General features: G+C 41.4%; 1 protein-coding gene across 1 annotated transcript in view; it reads left to right on the top strand.

Annotated features, from left to right (window-relative positions):
• MACF1 (microtubule actin crosslinking factor 1) overlaps window positions 1-19,461 on the top strand; it is a 230,379-nt gene that overhangs the window by 20,513 nt on the left and 190,405 nt on the right. The window contains 2 exon segments of the mRNA XM_032594263.1: window positions 3,414-3,475; window positions 15,667-15,756. Of these exon segments, the coding sequence (XP_032450154.1) occupies window positions 3,414-3,475; window positions 15,667-15,756 (152 nt within the window).

Below are 19,461 nucleotides of genomic sequence, written 5' to 3' on the forward strand. Positions count from 1 at the left end.
GTGTTCTTGAGCACTCTGTGCTTAGCTCTGTTATAGCATGTATCAAACTGTACTGAAGTTATTTCTCTTTTCTGCTAGACTTTTTCTTTTCTTTTCTTTTCTTTTCTCTTCTCTTCTCTTCTCTTCTCTTCTCTTCTCTTCTCTTCTCTTCTCTTCTCTTCTCTTCTTTTCTTTGTAGGTTCCATGCCCATTGTGGGGCTTGAACTCAGGACCCTGAGATTAGGAGTTGCCTCCACCAACTGAGGCAGCCAGGCACCCTGTCATCTCTTTTAAAGAATAGGGACAGTGACTTTGGTATCTATTGTCAGAGTCAAACACAGGCTCTTCTAGGGACCTAGGTCCTTAATAAAGACGTATTCAAAGAAGAAATGAGTAAATGAATAAACTAAATTTTAAGGAATAAATAGCATTTGGAGAGGTAGAGAAGGAGAGATTAGCATGTCATGAAGAGAAAATAGTGTGAGCAAAGTGTCAGTGATTTAGATGAGACTACAGTTGTAAGTGGATTCTTTTGTGATTGTTTTTGTTTCAAGTTTTTATTTAAATTCTAGTTAGTTAACATATAGTGTAATATTGGTTTCAGGAGTAGAATTTAGTGATTCATCACTTACATATAACACCCGGTGCTCATCCCAACAAGTGCCCTCCTTAATACCCATCACCTATTTAGCTCACCCCCCACCCACTTCTCTCCAGCAACCCTCAGTTTGTTCTCTGTAGTTGAGAGTCTCATGGTTTGCCTCTCTCTCTGTCTCTCTCCCTTTTTTTCTCTTCCCCATGTTCATCTGTTTTGTTTCTTAAATATGAACATATGATTGAAATCGTATGGTATTTGTCTTTCTCTGACTGACTTATTTCATTTAGCATAATACACTCTAGCTCCACCCACATCATTGCAAATGGCAAAATTTCATTCTTTTTGATGGCTCAGTAATATTCCATCGTGTGTGTGTGTGTGTGTGTGTGTGTGTGTGTGTGTGTGTGTGTGTATGCCACATCTCTATGCATTCATCAGTCAATGGACACTCAGGCTCTTTCCATAATTTGGCTATTGTTGATAATGCTGCCATAAACATTGGGGTGATGTGCCCCTTCGAATCAGTATTTTTGTATCCTTTGTGTAAATCCCTAGTAGTGCAATTGCTGGGTTGTAGGATAGTTCTGTTTTTAACTTTTTGAGTTATAAGTGGATTCTGATTCAGTCTGCAGATGACACAGGTTTGGAAAGGATAATGAAGATGTTAGAAAACTGAATCAGCATCTAAAAAGATCAAAATACGTTGGAATTACAGTGGTCAAATCTAATAAAGATCTTGGCTTTGAATACTTACAGGACTCTATTAAGTGAAAGCCTACACTTAAAAAAAAAATTCTAGGGGCGCCTGGGTGGCTCAGTCGGTTAGGCGTCCGACTTCAGCTTAGGTCACGATCTCGCGGTCTGTGAGTTCGAGCCCCACGTCGGGCTCTGGGCTGATGGCTCAGAGCCTAGAGCCTGCTTCCGATTCTGTGTCTCCCTCTCTCTCTGCCCCTCCCCTGTTCATGCTCTGTCTCTCTCTGTCTCAAAAAAAATAAAAAATAAAATGAAAAGTTAAGAAAAAAATTCTAACAGTTCCAAATGAGAGCCAATAGGTAGAGTTTATAGTGAAGCAGATGATGACATTTTATAGAACTATTAAATCAATATGTATTGCCTTAGGAGGTAGTAAATTCTCTATTAAATCTTAAATATCAGGAATATTATAGAAGTATGCAGGATCTGGGCACACCTTTCAACCCTGAATAGATGATTCTTTGTTGTTGAAGGGAATCATGTTTCAGCAGGGAATGACACTAGATAACTAATTCTAACTCCTAAGTTCTGTGGTATATAGTAGGAAGAGATCAGTGTTCTTGCAAGGCAGGAAAGGATTCAAAGCTGAAAAGAAGGATGTGAAGTTCAGACCAGAGACAGGGATGAGGTAGCCTTACCAAATGGCTATAAACTTAGAAATGTGAGCAGGTAGTACATTCACCTAGAAGTAGAGAGAGAGTGTTGGCATTATTTGGAATGGTGCCTATGTGACCCTTACTAGGTAGTCAGTTAGAAAGGAAGAACCAGGCAGCGGGGAGGGAAAACCGCACTGATGTTTGTGTGGATCGCTAGTGAACCAGAGTTCTATAATTCTGCCACTTTCTTCTCTGGAATGCTGACTGACTTGGAGCAAAAAATGGAAGAGTTGAGCAATGTGGTAATTCAGGTTTGCAGATTGTCACGGTGAATGTAGTGGTAGAAGGTTAGGCAGATGACAGTTCCTGGGGTATTAATGATGGCAGCTTTGAATTGCTTAACTGTGTTGTCTAGCATAGACTGGAATAATCTTAGATGCTCTTAAAGGGAATGGAGTGATGAAGGTTAGGAATGATTAGAGGTACAGAAGGTTGATAAAGATGACTGTTAAGTAGGTATGTTTGGAGCAGAAATGAGGCCCAGGAATGGCAGCGTGATGGCTGGATATGCACAGGAGATCAAGTAATTTGAGGATGCCAGAGGGTGCCTATGAAGATAATCAGTGTGAACTAAGTTGTTGCGGACGTTAAGGTAGATTTACCATGTGGAGGGGGACAGGTGGCAGGGAGTGGTCCATGACAGCAAGGATGATTTGAATAAGGTAGTATGGGGATAGCATAGGCTTCAAATAGAAGAAAAAGAGCAAGGCTGATGGATCAGTTGAGAAGCACCCTGGGGAATTGGTGGGTGTGGTAGAAAGGGAGTCCTCTGCAAGACCAGGCCTCTGGAACAGTGATTGCCAAGTATTGGCAGTCATGTATTTGTTAAAGAGGTGCACAAAATGGAGAATGAAGAATTTGCCTACAAAGAAGTGGCTCTGTAAGACTTAGGAGAAGGAAGGGGTGGGGGAGATGTGCAGTGTGGGTAAACTGAGCAGCTTTCTGACTTTGCCTGATTGGTAAAGGCTGGTGAGGAAAGTAGGACAGGAGAGGGTGGGGGCAGAGCATTGGTCAGGCAGATCAGTTTGCAGAGAGGGAGATGTAACCACTGCCAATACAAGGGTCCCAAATGCCAAGGCCACTCCACCTCTTCTGCAGGTGGTGTTCACAGCTTTGGCTTTATGGAGGTTGTTTTGGGGGAAGCAGAGAATCACTCACTCCCCAGAGGATTATGATGTTAAAGAGACTTCGCCACAATATGGTTTCTGAGCCATATGGGATTCTGTCTCATCTGTAAAGCGGCAACATGGTCGGGACAGGGGAGGAAGTCCAGAGAGGCCAAATCTTCCCAACAATAAGACACTTCTCATGGGTCTATGGAAACTATCTTCACAGTCCACGGAGAAGCTGGGGTGTGGACGAAGCTGGCGTATGAGAACTTGTCTGGGCAGCACTAAGCCAGTGCCTTCTCTGTGTTTCCTTTACAGATGAACGGGACCGTGTTCAGAAGAAGACATTCACCAAATGGGTCAATAAGCACCTGATGAAGGTAGGACTCCTTCACAGATGTTGCACTGGCACCTCTGGCTGCTCTTCAGCTGGATTTATCAGTCTTGTCTCTTGGATAGTTCAGATTGCTTGTCATGTGCTCAATGTAGATACACATGTGACTTTTTAAAAATAACTAACATAGTCATAACAGTGTGGAAACTTGTACTGATCGGTTTCTTGGAGACGACAGTAATAAATGCCATTACCTCAGAAGGTTGAGGGTTGAGGTTGCCGGGGGGTGATTCCTAGATTCAAAGAACACTTTGTTCCTAGCTTTATAAATTATCTTCTAAGCTCCCTTCTTTATTTTTTTTCTAGATTTGACCACTGTGTAAGGATGGGGAAGAGGGGCTTTTATTCTCTAAGTGTACAAATCGTAAATGTTTAAGCAGTTTTTACATGTGCATATACATTATAACCACCATGCAGTTTAAGATGCAGAGTACTTCCAGAATTGCTGGCAGGGGGGTTGGTGGGGAGGGACAGATTTTATTATTATTTTTAAATAGAGGAGAAACCTAGGCAGAGGCCTCTTATAATTTTTTTTTTAACATTTATTTTTGAGACAGAGAGAGACAGAGCATGAACGGGGGAGGGGCAGAGAGAGAGAGGGAGACACAGAATTGTAAGCAGGCTCCAGGCTCTGAGCCATCAGCCCAGAGCCCGACGCGGGGCTCGAACTCACGGACCGCGAGATCGTGACCTGAGCTGAAGCTGGACGCTTAACCGACTGAGCCACCCGGGCACCCCAAGCAGAGGCCTGTTAAAAGCCCACCTCAGGGAGCGCCTGGATGGCTCACTTGGTTGAGTGTCTGACTTCAGCTCAGGTCATGATCTCATAGTTTGTGAGTTCGAGCCCCACATTGAGCTTGCTGCTGTCATTGTAGAGCCCGCTTCAGATCCTCTGTCACCGCTTCTCTCTGTCCCTCCCCTGCTCACACTCTCGCTCTCAAAATAAATAAAAACATTAAAAACACACACACACACCTCAGGCTAAGCAGTGTGACTAATATGACAGTCAATATTTGAAAACAAAAGTTTTGAATATTGTATAATAATTACTCAAATAATTCAGAAAATTTTGAGTTATATTGATTACTGCTCTGGGAAAGGTCACCAGTGACCTCTTAATTGCTGTATCCAGTAGCCTGGTTTTGTCTTTCTCTTATTTGATTTCTCTACAGCATCTGATACTGTTGACTAATTTATTATTCCTTAAAACCCTCTTTTATGTTGGCTTCTCCTACACTGCTTTTTCCTGAATTACCTCTTTCCTCTATGAATGCCTTTTTCATGCCTCTCTGACTGGCCTTTCTTTCTGACTTCTCCATGTTGCTGGTCCCTAGGGACCTAACCTTACCCATTTTCTAGTTTTGTTCTCTATACTCGTCTTTGGCAGTCTCTTGTGTTAGTCACAGGGATCACTGGTGGCGCGGAATGCAAGAAAGCACAGGAAGAAAAAGAATACAAGGTGATCTCATAGAATCTGGTGTCTGGAGGCAGCTAGGCTTTATGAAAAACTAAACATTATCAGGCAGCTACTCTCTTTTTATGAGGCCTTGTGTTCTTTCACTTTTATTTCTTTCTGTATGCCTCCTGTGTCTCTGCATTTCTCCCATTGCTTGTGTGTAAGCTGTGGTGGTTGTCTCTCAAATGGTGATATAAACCCTTGTGGCTGCAGGATTCTGAAGACAATAGAAAATCTGATCGGCTGGGGTTTCTTTTTCCTCCATGGGTCAGGTGTCCATCTATAGCTCAGTAATCTGTAGCTAGGGAGATGGTTACATAAATTAAACATACCTCCTTAGGGCCACTTGTTTAATGGGAATTGCAGTTGAGGGCAGTTTTCAAACTATAAAGTATGGATAAGGACATAATGAGGGGCACCTGGGTGGCTCAGTCTGTTAAGCGTCTGACTCTTGATTTCAGCTCAAGTCATGATCTGTTGGTTCTCTCTGAGATTAAGCCCCACATGTGGCTCTATGTTAATAGCGCAGAGCCTGCTCAGCATTCTTTCTCTGCCACTTATGTGTGCACACGCACTCTCTCTCAAAAAAAAAAAAAAAAAAAGGACATAATAATAGAGCCATTTCCTATATTCTTTCCTAAGCCAAAGACCGTGTACTAGACACGTTCATCTGGATGTCACTCAGACATATCTTATATTCAACACATCCCAAATTGCTAAATATTTTCACTCACGTACCTAGCTGTCCAAATTAGGAACCTAGAATCGTACTATTTTCAGCCTGCCAATCATCCCCTTGTCACCAGCTCCAGTCACTCACTTCCAACTCAGAAAATGCTTGCATCTGACTTTTCCTCTCTATCTCCATGACTTCTGTTCTAGTCTAGGACCTCTTCAGCTTGCCTTGACCACTGTAATAGTTCCCAATATTGTTTTCTGTAGTAACAATGTTAAGGAAAATAGTTTACTGAGTGCTTCCTGTAAAGCGGACATTCTGTACTAAGTCCCTTACATGCATTATCTCATTTAATCCTCACTGACGATTGCTGTAGACTCTATAATTTTCCCATTTTATCAATGAGGAAAATGAGGTTTAGGGAGGTTAACTTGTTCAAGGTCACACCACTAGAAAGAGGCAGAACTGAAATTTTAGAATTCAGGCAGCCTAAAGTCTAGAACTTGTGCTGTTAACATCAGTAATGGCCCCAGCTTCTGCCTACGTTTCCAGCCTCAGAGTGTTGAATTTCCCTCCTACCTCAGGCTCTTGCTGAACCATGTGCCATGCTATTTTATGACTCTGTATCTTTGCTCATGCTGCTTTCTCTGTGTGGAGCCTTCTCCAGCTCTGTTTTACCTGCATAATACCAATTTAACACCTCCTCAATAAATATTTTCCGGAATCTCCCATATGGAATTGACTACCCTTTTCTTTGTGCCCTCACTGTATTCCTTACATACTTCTGTTACAGTATTTATATACATTCCATATTTTCTGTTTGATTGTAACTTGAAGGCAGATCTTATGTCTTATTTTGTTAGTGTCAGAAGAAAGAAGAAAGGAAGAGACACATGGAGAGAAAATTGCTATTCCCCTCTAATTCCTTCAGTGTGTACCATTTGCCCTCAGTTTGGTGACACAGAACTCTGTCATGATGCAGAACCCTTCCCAAGCTGGTTCCAAGCTGCCCAGCTTCATTTGCAGGCATTCTCGCCTGTGTGGCCTGTGCTTGGTCACATGACACAACTCAGTGCTCCCTAAACACTGTGTGCTTTCACACCTCTTTGCTTATTCATTTCTCTCTCCCGGGAATGCACATCCCAGTGTCCTCTGCCTGGCCATCACCCACTTACCCTTTAAGGCCCAGCTCCAATATCACCTTCCTGAGAATCTGACCTCCAGTCCTTAGACTAAATTAATTGCCACTCTCTGTTCCACACCACTTTGAAGTGATGCCTCGTGTGCTCACTCATTGGTCTCCTCCGTCGGTGCACTCACTGAGGGCTAGGGTTTGTATTGTACTACTTTGTCTACTATGTACTGCACCACAGATGTGAGAAGTACCCAGTATTTGTTGCCCTGAGTAATATTCTAATAGTGCTTTATAGCTTATAAAGCACATTCTTATCTGGCTTGATTCTTATAATAACTGAAGGAAGTAAAGGTTTTTAATCCTCTCGATGCTCACAACTAAGGAAAGTGAGAGTCAGAATGATAAAGTGACTTTCCCAAGATCATACAGCTGGTGGAAGGATGGAGCTAGGGATCACTCACAAGTCTCATGATGAAAATTACTTGTTCTTTCTACTAAATATGCCCCCAATTTATTTTTTCATGCCTCATCTCTAACAATCAGAAGAACTGAATTTATCCTGACTCAGGCTTGTCCCTTAAACTTTGTACTTTGAATACAAATGCACTGGCTCGCTGCTGTTGCTGGTTGGACCTCTGCCTCAGTGCTGTGTGATGACAGGAGGCCCAGGGAGGGAGAAACCAGATGAATACAGCGGAGCATTGTTAGAAATTGGAAGCTGGCCAGAACTTTACTTCAGTCCCCGGCTATTTTTCATCTCTTCTCAGACACCCAGCCAAGGGCATTTCTCATCTAGGGATATTTCAGAGGGAGTCACTGCTAATCAGAATCACTGCTCCATGCTGGCATCCTTTGAACTTTGGTCTGAGAATTACAGATCGAGATTTGCTTTTTGTAGTTCAGGCATCCCTTGCTGTGCTCCCCAAGTACACCCAGATTAACGTGGCCATTGGCAAGTAGATGGATATAAGATCAAAGCAACCAAGCTTCCTAAGTTCTGGATTTAGTTGACCTAGGATCCCTTGGATCCCCAGCTATCTCTGTGGGAAACAGTTTGTTGTGGAATAAGCAAATTAATTCTTCTTTCTTAGTTGAGAACACTGTTGGTCCAATCTTAAAAGAGATTTGCTAAGGCTGTTAGCATCTTAATATATAAGTAACCTAGTTTAGAATGCAAGCCTACAAACCCAAGAGTTCTGAGCATATACTAGAACCATCAAAAGGAAAAATCTAGAGTTTTGTTATTTAAAAAAAAATTTTTTTTCAAGTAGACTCCTTACCCAACGTAGGGCTCGAACTCATGACCTCGAGATGAAGAGTTGCATGCTCTACTGGTCAAGCCAGCCAGGCACCCCCAAATATCCAAAGTTTTAAATGAGCGCGGGTCTTTCACAGGTAAAAAGTCTGGGACAATTATAATCTGTTTTTTAGCATTAGCTTTTAGGCTTTTCCTCAAGGATAAATTTGGCCATGGAATCAATATGGAATTCCCCTTACAGTTTAGAAATCTGAGTTCAGGGGCACCTGGGTGGCTCGGTTGGTTAAGCATCCAACTTCAGCTCAGGTCACAAGCTCCCGGTTTGTGTGTTCGAGCCCCACATCAGGCTCTGTGCTGAGAGCTCAGAGCCCAGAGCCTACTTCAAATTCTGTCTCCCTTGCTCTCTGCCCCTCCCCTACTTGTGCTGTGTCTCTCACTGTCTCTCAAAATGGAATAAATGTTAAAAAAAAAAAAAAAAGAAAGAAATCTATGAATTCAGGGGCGCCTGGGTGGCTCAGTCAGTTGAGCATCCGACTTTGGTTCAGGTCATGATCTCACGGTTCATGGGTTCAAGCTCCGTGTTGGGCTCTGTGCTGACAGCTTGCTAGAGCCTGGAGCCTGCTTTGGATTCTGTGTCTCGCTCTCTCTGGCCCTCCCCCGCTCACTCTGTGTCTCACTGTCTCTCTCAAAAATAAAATAAAAACATTTAAAAAAAAGTTACTAGGTTCACTTTTACATACCCTGTACCTTTTATAAGTGTAGATGAGAATAAATAACATATTCTTCTCTTTAAAACTTTCTTCTCTGACCTGTTTATCATTCTTCAACATAGTTTGGGTCAAGGAAATTGAGCTGCTTGTGTTTCTTTTAAGTCTTAGAGGAAAGGTTTTTTTGATCAGGGTTTCTGCAGGTGTCAAAGAATACCACATGACAATCCTTGGTTCTCTTTGGGAAAGGAAGAGGTCCTCTTAATATGTCCTTTCTACCCTTCAAGCATCATGGAAGCCTTGTGAAGGGAAAGAGCACTGAACTTGGAGTTGGGAGACAGTGATGGACACTTCCCATATCAGTGATCTTATACAGGGTACCTAACTTGACCAGGCAACACTTTTCTCATCTGCCAGCTGGGAGTGTTAAAATCCCTTTGGGCCAGATTCTGATTCCAAGTACCCAAGTGCAGTTTTTTCCCTTTGCTAAAGCTACTCAGAAATTTGGGGAAGCTGTTTCTTTTTCTGTAACTTCAAATTAATCTTCTTTTTTTTTTTAATGGGCTCTATACCCAACACGGGGCTTGAAATCATGACCCTGAACCAAGATCATGCATCTCATGCTCTACTGACTGACCCATAACACCCATAACTTCAAGTTAATCTGTAAAGGACTGGGAGAGCAGAGCTTTCCTTAGCTTATTGATGCACAGGAATTGAGGAGGACTGGCCTCGGTGGACTTGATCCCTCAAAACATAGTCATTCCTTAATTTTTAAAAATAGCTATTTTGAGATTTAATTCACGTAGCCTACAATTTACCCATGTTTAAAGTATACAATTCAGTGACTTATAGCATATTCAGAGTTGTGCAACAATCACCACAATCCATTCTAGAACCCTTTCATCATCCCCAAAAGAAACCCTGTACTCTTCAGTCATCACCCCAGTCCCTCTGTACCATCCCCCAGCCCCAGACAACCACTAATCTACTTTCTGACTCTTTAGATTTGCCTATTCTAGATATCTTTTATAAATGGAATCATACAATATGTGGTCATTTGCTTTTTGTAAATGGCTTCTTTCACTTAGCATAATGTTTTCAGAGTTCATCCACATTATAGCATGTATCAGTATTTAATTGCCAGATAATACTCCACTGTATGGATGTGCGACATTTTGTTTACCAATTTATCAATTGATAGACATTTGGATTATTTCCACTGGCTGTTATGAACAATGAATGCTGTGAACATGCATTCATTTTTTTTTTTCCTGGACAGATATTTTCAGTTCTCTTGGATATTCACCTGGGAGTAGAATCACTGGGTCATATGGTAACTTGTGTTTAGCTTTTTGAGGAACTGTCAGACTGTTTACCAAAGCGACTGCACAATTTTATATTCCCACCAGCAATGTGTGAGGGTCCGTTTCTCTATATCCTCATCAACAGTTATAATCCATCTTTTTTATTATAATCATCCTCTTGGGTGTGGACTGGTATCTTACTGTAGTTTTGATTTACATTTTCCTTATGGCTAATGATTTTGAGCATCTTTTCATCAGTTTGTTAGCCATTTGTATATATTCTTTGGAGACATTCGCTAATGTTGACAGTGATTTTCACAGGGAATGCAAACAGGCAAAAACCTGAGTAGCTGAAGTTATTCACTCATCTTTTTGTTGACAGAATAGCATGAGTATTAGTTGGAGAAAAAGATACATATTGATGATTCCTGATCAGTCTTGGCTTTGTCTGACTGCCTCTAAAACATCTGATGCTTGGTCCACTGGACTTTTCCTTTTCCTTTTCCTTTTCCTTTTCTTTTTTCTTTTCCTTTTCCTTTTCCTTTTCCTTTTCCTTTTCCTTTTCCTTTTCCTTTTCCTTTTCCTGTCTTATTGAGACAGAGTTGACATACATCACTGTATGAGTGTAATGTGTATAGCACAATGGTTTGAGTTACCTATATTATGAAATGATTAGCAGTAAGTTTAGTTAGCATCCACAATGTCATATGAATACAATAAAAAGAGAAAGCAAAGAAAGAAAAAAATGTTTTCCTTGTAATGACAATTCTTAGGATTTATTTTTTTTTCTTTCTTTCTTTTTTTTTTTTTAAATTTTTTTTTCAACGTTTATTTATTTTTTGGGGACACAGAGAGACAGAGCATGAACGGGGGAGGGGCAGAGAGAGAGGGAGACACAGAATCGGAAACAGGCTCCAGGCTCTGAGCCATCAGCCCAGAGCCTGACGCGGGGCTCGAACTCACGGACCGCGAGAACGTGACCTGGCTGAAGTCGGACGCCCAACCGACTGCGCCACCCAGGCGCCCCTCTTAGGATTTATTTTTGACAACTTTCATATGTATCATACAGCATTGTTAGCTTGTTTTTTTTTTTTTTTTTTTTTTTTTGGCTATTGGACTTTTTCTTTTATCTTTTTTTAAAAGTTTATTTATTTTGAGAGGAAGAGGGAGAGAGTGGGGGATGGGCAGAGAGAGAATCCCAAGCAGGCTCCACACTTAGTGCAGAGCCTGATTTGGGGCTCAGTCTCTTTTTTTTTTTAATTTTTTTTTTTTAACGTTTATTTATTTTTGAGACAGAGAGAGACAGAGCATGAATGGGGAAGGGGCAGAGAGAGAGGGAGACACAGAATCGGAAGCAGGCTCCAGGCTCTGAGCCGTCAGCACAGAGCCCGACGCGGGGCTTGAACTCACGGACCGCGAGATCGTTGACCTGAGCCGAAGTCGGCCGCTCAACCGACTGAGCCACCCAGGCGCCCCTGGGGCTCAGTCTCTTAACTGTGAGATCATGACCTGAGCTGAAATCAAGAAAGAGTTGGTCGCTTAATCACCTGAGCCACCAGGTGCCCTGCTATTGGACTTTTTCTTAAGAGATTTATGGAAAACTTTAGAGGCAACTTGATATGTGCAGAAGAGATAAAGACTTTGGAATGGGGCAGAATTGGAGACCTGGATTTTATTGGCCTGACCGTTTACTAGCTGTGTGATCTTGGGATATGAATTGAACCCTCCAAATCCCATCTCTGTATCTGAAAATTTTCTAACATAGAAGCACTAGTGTTAGCTAGTACTTTATCCATCTGTAGGCAGAGCTGTGCCCAATATGCTTCAGAAACACTATTGTTCTCTGTTATTGAAAATTCTCAGGAAAAAATGCTCCCCTCCCTTCCCCCATTATCTCTGTCTATATCTATCTTTTATAGTTTTTCATAGTTAGTCATTATAACCAAAGACTGAGAGACAAAAAATAAACTCATTTCACCTAAGTTTTTTGTAAGGTGGTTGAATTTTGCTATTTGCAGGTGTAAAACATAACTGGCATTTTTAGAAGGAGATATTGAGGCCTTGATTGAAATTAACTTTGTATTTCAAAATACCACCTTTTTCTTTTTAGTACTCGTGGTATTTAGTGTCCTTTTGATAATATGATCTTACTTGGTCCTCATTCCTATTATTATTCATTTAAATAATTATTCAGTGCCCATTCTTGATTTTAATACCTTATGCTCAGGTCTTACCTATCAAAAATAAGTCCCTCATTGTCATTTCTCTTTTTAACCCTTAACATCAAGTACTTCATATTTTCCCACTTTATTTATTTATTCATTTTGAACTTTTAATTCTTTTTATTTTTTTTTATTTGAATTAAAAAAAAATTTTTTTAACGTTTATTTATTTTTGAGACAGAGAGAGACAGAGCATGAAGGGGGGAGGGGCAGAGAGAGAAGGAGACACAGAATCGGAAGCAGGCTCCAGGCTCTGAGCCATCAGCCCAGAGCCCGACGCGGGGCTCGAACTCACGGACCGCAAGATCGTGACCTGAGCTGAAGTCGGACGCTTAACCGACTGCGCCACCCAGGCGCCCCTATTTTTTTTTATTTGAGAGGGAGAGAGAGAGCAAGCGAGTGGGGGAGAGGAGCAGAGGGAGAGAGAGAGAGAGAGAGAGAGAGAGAGAGAGAGAATTCCAAGGAGGCTCCATGCTTAGTGCAAAGCCCGATACGGAGCTCCATCCCATGACCTTGAGATCGTGACCTGAGTCACCCAGGCACCCCTCACTTTTTTATTTATTTTTTTTAACCCACCATTCATTTATGATCTGATTTCTATTCTACCACTCTCTAGAAAACGATTCTCACAAAAAACACTGTTATTTGTAAGAAAACTAAAAAAACACTTTCTTGGTCCTTATCCTTGTCCTGGAGTATTTGATACTAGCAATAATCCACCCCTTCCTCGATCACCCTTTCTTGTTTTTTTGCCTACTTCTTTCACTGCCTTTTTCCACCCTGTTCTTTGTTGATTACTTTTCCATCTCCTGCCTTCTAATTTTGGCTATTCCCGCAGGCTCAGTCCTTAGCACTCTGTCTTCTTTCTTGCCCCTAACCCAGAAAGGCCAACATTTCCCATGTCTTTAGCTAGCACCTCTCTGCATATGACTTCTAAACTTAAGTTCTCAGCTGACCCAAATTGAATTCTGGTATTTTCAGCTGCTTCCAGAACATTACCGTTTGTAGCTCCTTTTCTACTCTTTTAAATTCAACATATTTAAGGGGCTCCTGGGTGGCTCCCAGTCAGTTAAGTGTCCAACTCTTGATTTCAGCACAGGTCACTGTCTCACAATTTGTGAGATCGAGCCCCACGTCAGGCTCTGTGCTGGCAGCTTGGAGCCTGATTGGGATTGTCTTTCTCTGTCTCTTTCTGCTCCTCCCCACACCCTCCCCCTCAAATAAATAAATAAACTTTAAATAAAATAAATTCAGTATATTTAAAATTGAACTTACCAAATCCATTCTTTCCAACCCTCATGACCTGCTTATGCAACCATGGTGCACCATGGTTGCGCAAGCTTGAAACCTTGGACCCACTTGATGGAGAGGTCTTGAAATTTTGGAGCCACTGGTGTGCTGGAGCTAGCTTACATGGGCTCATGAGAACTGAATACTAATTCTGTGAGTTGGTTGCTAAGCACAGCCATTATGAAATATTAAATTATATAAGCTTACAATGAAATGTTATATTTAAAATAATGGTAATAAATACTCAAAACACATCATCATAATTATTTTACTACATGTTAATATTTTCTATGCTCTTGAAGTTAATTATGTATGCTGTATCTCTGATGGAAAAGTATATAATGGTGTGCTCTTGTACATTTCTTCCTGACATCACTTTTAGTGATAGTATATTAGTGGCTGGAAATTGGTCATGGTGGGAGTATTTACATGATGGAAATCAACAAATGCTACAAGTCTGAGCTAGATGTGTTATTTTGTTTAGACTTAAAGTGGTGGAGAAAATATTAATATTGCCGATTAAACCAAAAAGTGTGTTATACCTGTATTCACATTGTGAATAACACAAAAATTAAAGAAATGTTCCTTTGAAGTTTGAAAGCTATTACCCAATTCATCATGAACCATTTCCTCCAACTGGGTAATCTACCCATCACCTTCCTACTCCTTTACTCACACAGGCACAAACACGCATCTTGCATGTTTTCACCTCTGTACCTTGTCTTCTGTGGTTTTCCATCTTCTTTCTATCAAAACATTTTCTAATCCTTCCAGTTCTTTCTCTTCCAGGAAGTCTCCCCAGATATTTCCAGCCTTTATCTTTTTTTTTTTTTTTTTTTTTTTTAATTATTAAGTAATCTCTGCACTCAACTTGGGGCTTGAACTCATAACCCTCAGATCAAGAGTCACATCCTCTACCAACTGAACCATCCAGGCACTCCATAGCCTTTATCTTTTCGGACTCCCATTCTGTTTGGAATGCTAGAATATTACAATTGGAAATGACTATAGTACAGTTTTACACTCAGATGTGGAAATCCAGTATCCCAGTCTCTGCTTGAAGAATTCAGTGACTAGAAACCCACGACTTCTGAAAGTAGCCCTTTTTATTGTTGTCTAGACAATTATTTATATTGAAAATTAATCTTCCTTATGCTTGCCACTACTAGTCTTCTGATTCTGTGTTGTGTCACCCCATGGAGTTGTCACTGGACTTGTAACAAACCAGAAAACCTATTTCTGCTTCCTGCAGCTATGTGACTTTAACTTCTCAAGATCTCAGCTTCCTCAGTCCCTTCGTGGATACAAGAATAAACTTCATAGGGCTGTTGTTTGGTTTAAATAAATATAAAATAAGATTATGGCTGATTATAAAGCATAGTAGTTAATGGCAAAGACTAAATTCAGAAAGACCAACCTGAGGCCAGTTTTCCCACTTGTGATCTTGGGCAAGTTATTTAACACTCTGTGCCTCATTTCCTCACATGTAAAATAGGAATAACACCTGCCTTATCAATGTGAGAGAGAGATGAGATAATGTGTACAGCATTCAGCATGGTGTTTGACATGGACCACATATTTTTCCAAAGTGAGATCTTTTTTCCCATAGTTTCAGTTCTAAAATTGGAATTATTTTTTTCACAAGGAAAATAACCCTCAAATTCACTATTAGAAATATTTGGTAAGAGAGGAGTTAAAATATAGGTACATCCTGTCAAACACTGGGTACCTAGCATTTTTGTTTCCTTTGCACTCTAGAAGGCTTTTTGGATTCTGACTGGACTCCTCCATCTGCATTGGTCATTGTATCACATTTTGGTCCATAATAATTCCTGAGAGGTTTCAGGATGGTTGACTCTCCATCTCCTTGTCCAGTCTTTCTTGAATATTGTTTAGAGTTGGCTAGAGTATGTAGTGGATCTGGCTTCTATTTTAAAAACACACATACATTTCTGGTAAGTGTTACATTTCATATGTATTGTACTCCAAAACTGAAAATTCCTGAATTTTATTATTGTTTCATATTTCAAATTCTTTAATCTGTGTTTACCTAGAATCAAAAACTCTTGTGTAGATAATAAGAGATTTTAAGACCAAATAAAAATCTGTTTCATTCTCATGCACAGGTCCGCAAGCACATCAATGATCTTTATGAAGATCTGCGGGATGGCCACAACCTAATCTCTCTGCTGGAGGTCCTCTCAGGCATCAAACTGGTGAGCTTCTCTCTTCTTCTCATGAGTGACCTCGCAAACATGGCCCTGTTAATGACATACCAGTCCATCGTGTTGAATGCCAGGACAGTGGCCGCCACTGCCTGCTCTCTGTTACTTGGGAGAAAGAAGTAGAAGACATTATTGGTGGACTTTGCTTCTAAGTCATACTTACAGTTTTAAAATGATGTAGTTTCATCTTAATGTGAATTGATCTGTCATATTCTCATTTCTTGATGGAATCAGGTATCGGTTTTATTCCTTTCATATGCATTTTTTTCTCCTTATTTGTTCTTTATCTACTTGTTGGTACACTATTTCAGGAACAATAGATTCACATTTAAAGATTTTTTTTTAGTGGGATGCCTGGGTGGCTCAGTCAGTTAAGTGTCCAACTCTTGATTTCGGCTCAGGTCATGATCTCGAAGTTCCTGAGTTTAAGCCCCGCATTGGGCTTTGCGCTGACAGTGTGGAACCTGCTTGGAATTCTCTCTCTGCCCCTCCCCTGCTCTTAGGCATGCACTCTCTTTCTCTCTCTCTCTCTCTCTCTCTCTCTAAATAAATAAATAAATAAATAAATAAATAAACTTAAAAAAAATAAAGATTCTTTTTAGTAAGGTATATTTTTCTTTCTAGAGTTTTCTTTCTAGTCTATATAGGTGCTCCTATTTTCCCATCTGTTGTGAATTGTTTTATTTTCTGTATTCAGCTAAGGATATGAAGTTTATATTAAAAGCCCTGGTATTTAAGGGTGCCTGGGTGACTCAGTCGATTAAGTGTCCAACTCTTGATTTTGACTCATGTCATGATCTCACGGTTCATGAGTTCAAACCCCGAGTTGGGCTCTGTGCTGACAGCAGGGAACCAGCATGGGATTCTCTCTCTCTCTCTCTCTCTCTCTCTCTCTCTCTCTCTCTCTCTCTCTCCCTCTCCCCCTCCCTCTCCCCCCTCCCCCTCCCCCTCTCCCTCTCCCTCTCCCTCTCCCTCTCCCTCTCCCTCTCCCTCTCCCTCTCCCTCTCCTTCTCTCTGCCCCTCCCCTGCCCACATGTGCTCTCCCTCTCTCTTTCTCTCTCAAAGTAAATTAATAAACTTAAAAAAAAATCCTAGGTATATAGAGTTATTGTTTCCAGTTCACCTCACTTTCTTCCTTCTTTGATTCACTGAATCTCAGAGGTTTGGAGAAGTACTGAAGTTGCTATCTTTTTTTTTTTTTTTTTTTTTTTAAATTTTTTTTTCCACGTTTATTTTTTATTTTTGGGACAGAGAGAGACAGAGCATGAACGGGGGAGGGGCAGAGAGAGAGGGAGACACAGAATCGGAAACAGGCTCCAGGCTCCGAGCCATCAGCCCAGAGCCCGACGCGGGGCTTGAACTCACGGACCGCGAGATTGTGACCTGGCTGAAGTCGGACGCTTAACCGACTGCGCCACCCAGGCGCCCCTGAAGTTGCTATCTGAACACAGTCCTGGATGCAGTACATTTGAATTCCTTGGATAATTAAATATGCCTGCCTACTCCCAAATGTGTTAAGTAAGCATTGCTTGTGGGAAACACCTATGTATCTAAAGACAAATCTGCCTGAGCTTCTTGGCTTATCAAAATAACCCCACTTGTGGGTTCTTTGTTTTGAGGGGGGTGGGGTGGACAGAGAGAGGGAGAGAGAGAATCCCAAGCAGGTTCCATGCTGTCAGCACAGAGCCTGACGTGGGGCTCTGTCTCATGAACCATGAGATCATGACCTAAGCCGAAATCAAGAGTCAGACGCTTGATTGACTGAGACACCCAGGTGTCCCAACATAGTTTTCATTTAGAAAAGTCCAGGGGTAAATACTGGAAACATCTCTGGGGGAAAACATGAACTGAAGTAACTCAAGCATTCATTGCCTTTGGTGAATTCTTAGTCAGCGTTTGCTGTTTCTGAAGAAGGGAATTTAGCACATTAGATTTTGCTCCTTAAGTATTATTCACCTTCTTCAAGGATTGGGGCTTGGCTTCCCATGGGCCCTTTGTTTTGGTTTCACATCTCTTTTGTCTTACGGTAGAATTACTTTTATGATTTTTCCCCCTGAGAGAGCCTGAGTGGAGCAGGGGCAGAGGGAGCGAGGGAGAGAGAACCCTAAGGAGGCTCTGCTTCCACTGTGGGGGTACTCAATGTGGGGCTCGATCTCATGACTGTGAGATCATGACCTGAGCCAAAATCAAGAGTCAGATGCTTAAACTGACCGAGCCACCCAGGTGCCCCTACTTTTATAATTTTTAATGGACTTAAATTGACAGATGCGTTTATTAGCACAGCCACTACTGGCGAATTCCACTTCTTATCTGGCCCTCATTTATAAATCTCATAAGTAATCGTAATGTCACTTTCACATTGCTGGACTTTAACTCACAAAGTTACATTTTGGGCAATTTGGCTGGGATATTTGATGAACTTGTAGGGATTTTATATTGAAAGTGATTCTTTTTTGGTGACGTTGCTTATAAAACCGTCTGAAAACACTCCAATCTAATTTCTTTGCCTAACCTTTGAAAACGTGCAAGTTGTTTATGGAGATATTCATAGCATATCATCTCTTCACTGAGAATAATCCAGATACCTCTTTCATGATTATTCTCAGAATCTCCTTCTCCTTTAGTTGATTCACAAAAAGAGAGAATGGGCAGCCATGGAGAATTGAAGATGTGTTTCAGACTAAGTGTTCAATATAACCATGTGATCTGGTCTTGATATGGTTTTGCATGTTTTGGGTTGTGGGAGGGTATTTTCATATTTATTTTCACTTTTTAAAAAAAATGTTGCATTCATTTCCTTCTCATTTTTGTGTTGTGAATTTCCTGTCACTATGTCATGTTTTTGCCTTGGTTGGTGGCCAAAGGAGCCAGCAGGGCTGAAGACCCTCCGTCTCGTGAGCATGCCCTCCTGGCGCCATACAAACAGCGAAGAGCAGGAGGAGGAAGATGAGGATGATGTAGTAGGTCCTCCTGGGATGCCAGGATCCCAGCCAGCACCGCAGGGCCATCAGAGAGTCTGAGGTTCTCGAGGTCTCCAAGTACCTCAGTTACCAATCGCCTTCTTCCCTCTGCACCTGGGAATTTTCGGTCCCAAAGAAAGTGGTTAAAACTAATTGTGCCTCTTGCCACTGTTAGATGATCCTGGAGTGGGGGTTGTTTTGCTTATCTGAGAGTGGTTGGCACAGAAAGAATAATGGTGTTTGGAGGTGTCAAGTGCCTTTGTGACCTGGAGACCAGTAGCTTTCTTGGTGGCCTTGCTGTGTTGTCTGAGTCTGGATTGCAGAACTGTGGAAAGTTTAGTTGAAGGCATGACAGTTAATTGCTCACGGCTCCACACTTGAGACTAACTCTCTCTCTCCACCCTCTGTAGCCTCCAGGTTCTCACCACACACCATGTCATTTGTTTTCAAAACAGCCTGTAGTTTGCAAACCACTCACTGCATGGAGATACGCTGCTTTGGTCAATAATATCTCTAGAGGACAGAGATTTTAACTTGCATGTTCTTAGGGTATTTATTTTTGGTGGGAAGTACCAAGGAATAAAGATAAGAGTGTGTGAGAAGGGCATTTCCTGTTTGTGGGCCCTAAATTATAGCCCGTAATCTTTCTCCAGAAACAGGGATTAAGCAATATCCCTGTTTCCTGTCCTCTTAAAGTCATTTTTCACCTCTTTAGAATCTCCCTTCCCATTGCCTT

The sequence above is a fragment of the Lynx canadensis genome, chromosome C1 (assembly GCF_007474595.2).
Source record: "Lynx canadensis isolate LIC74 chromosome C1, mLynCan4.pri.v2, whole genome shotgun sequence".
NCBI classification, from domain to species: Eukaryota; Metazoa; Chordata; class Mammalia; order Carnivora; family Felidae; genus Lynx; species Lynx canadensis.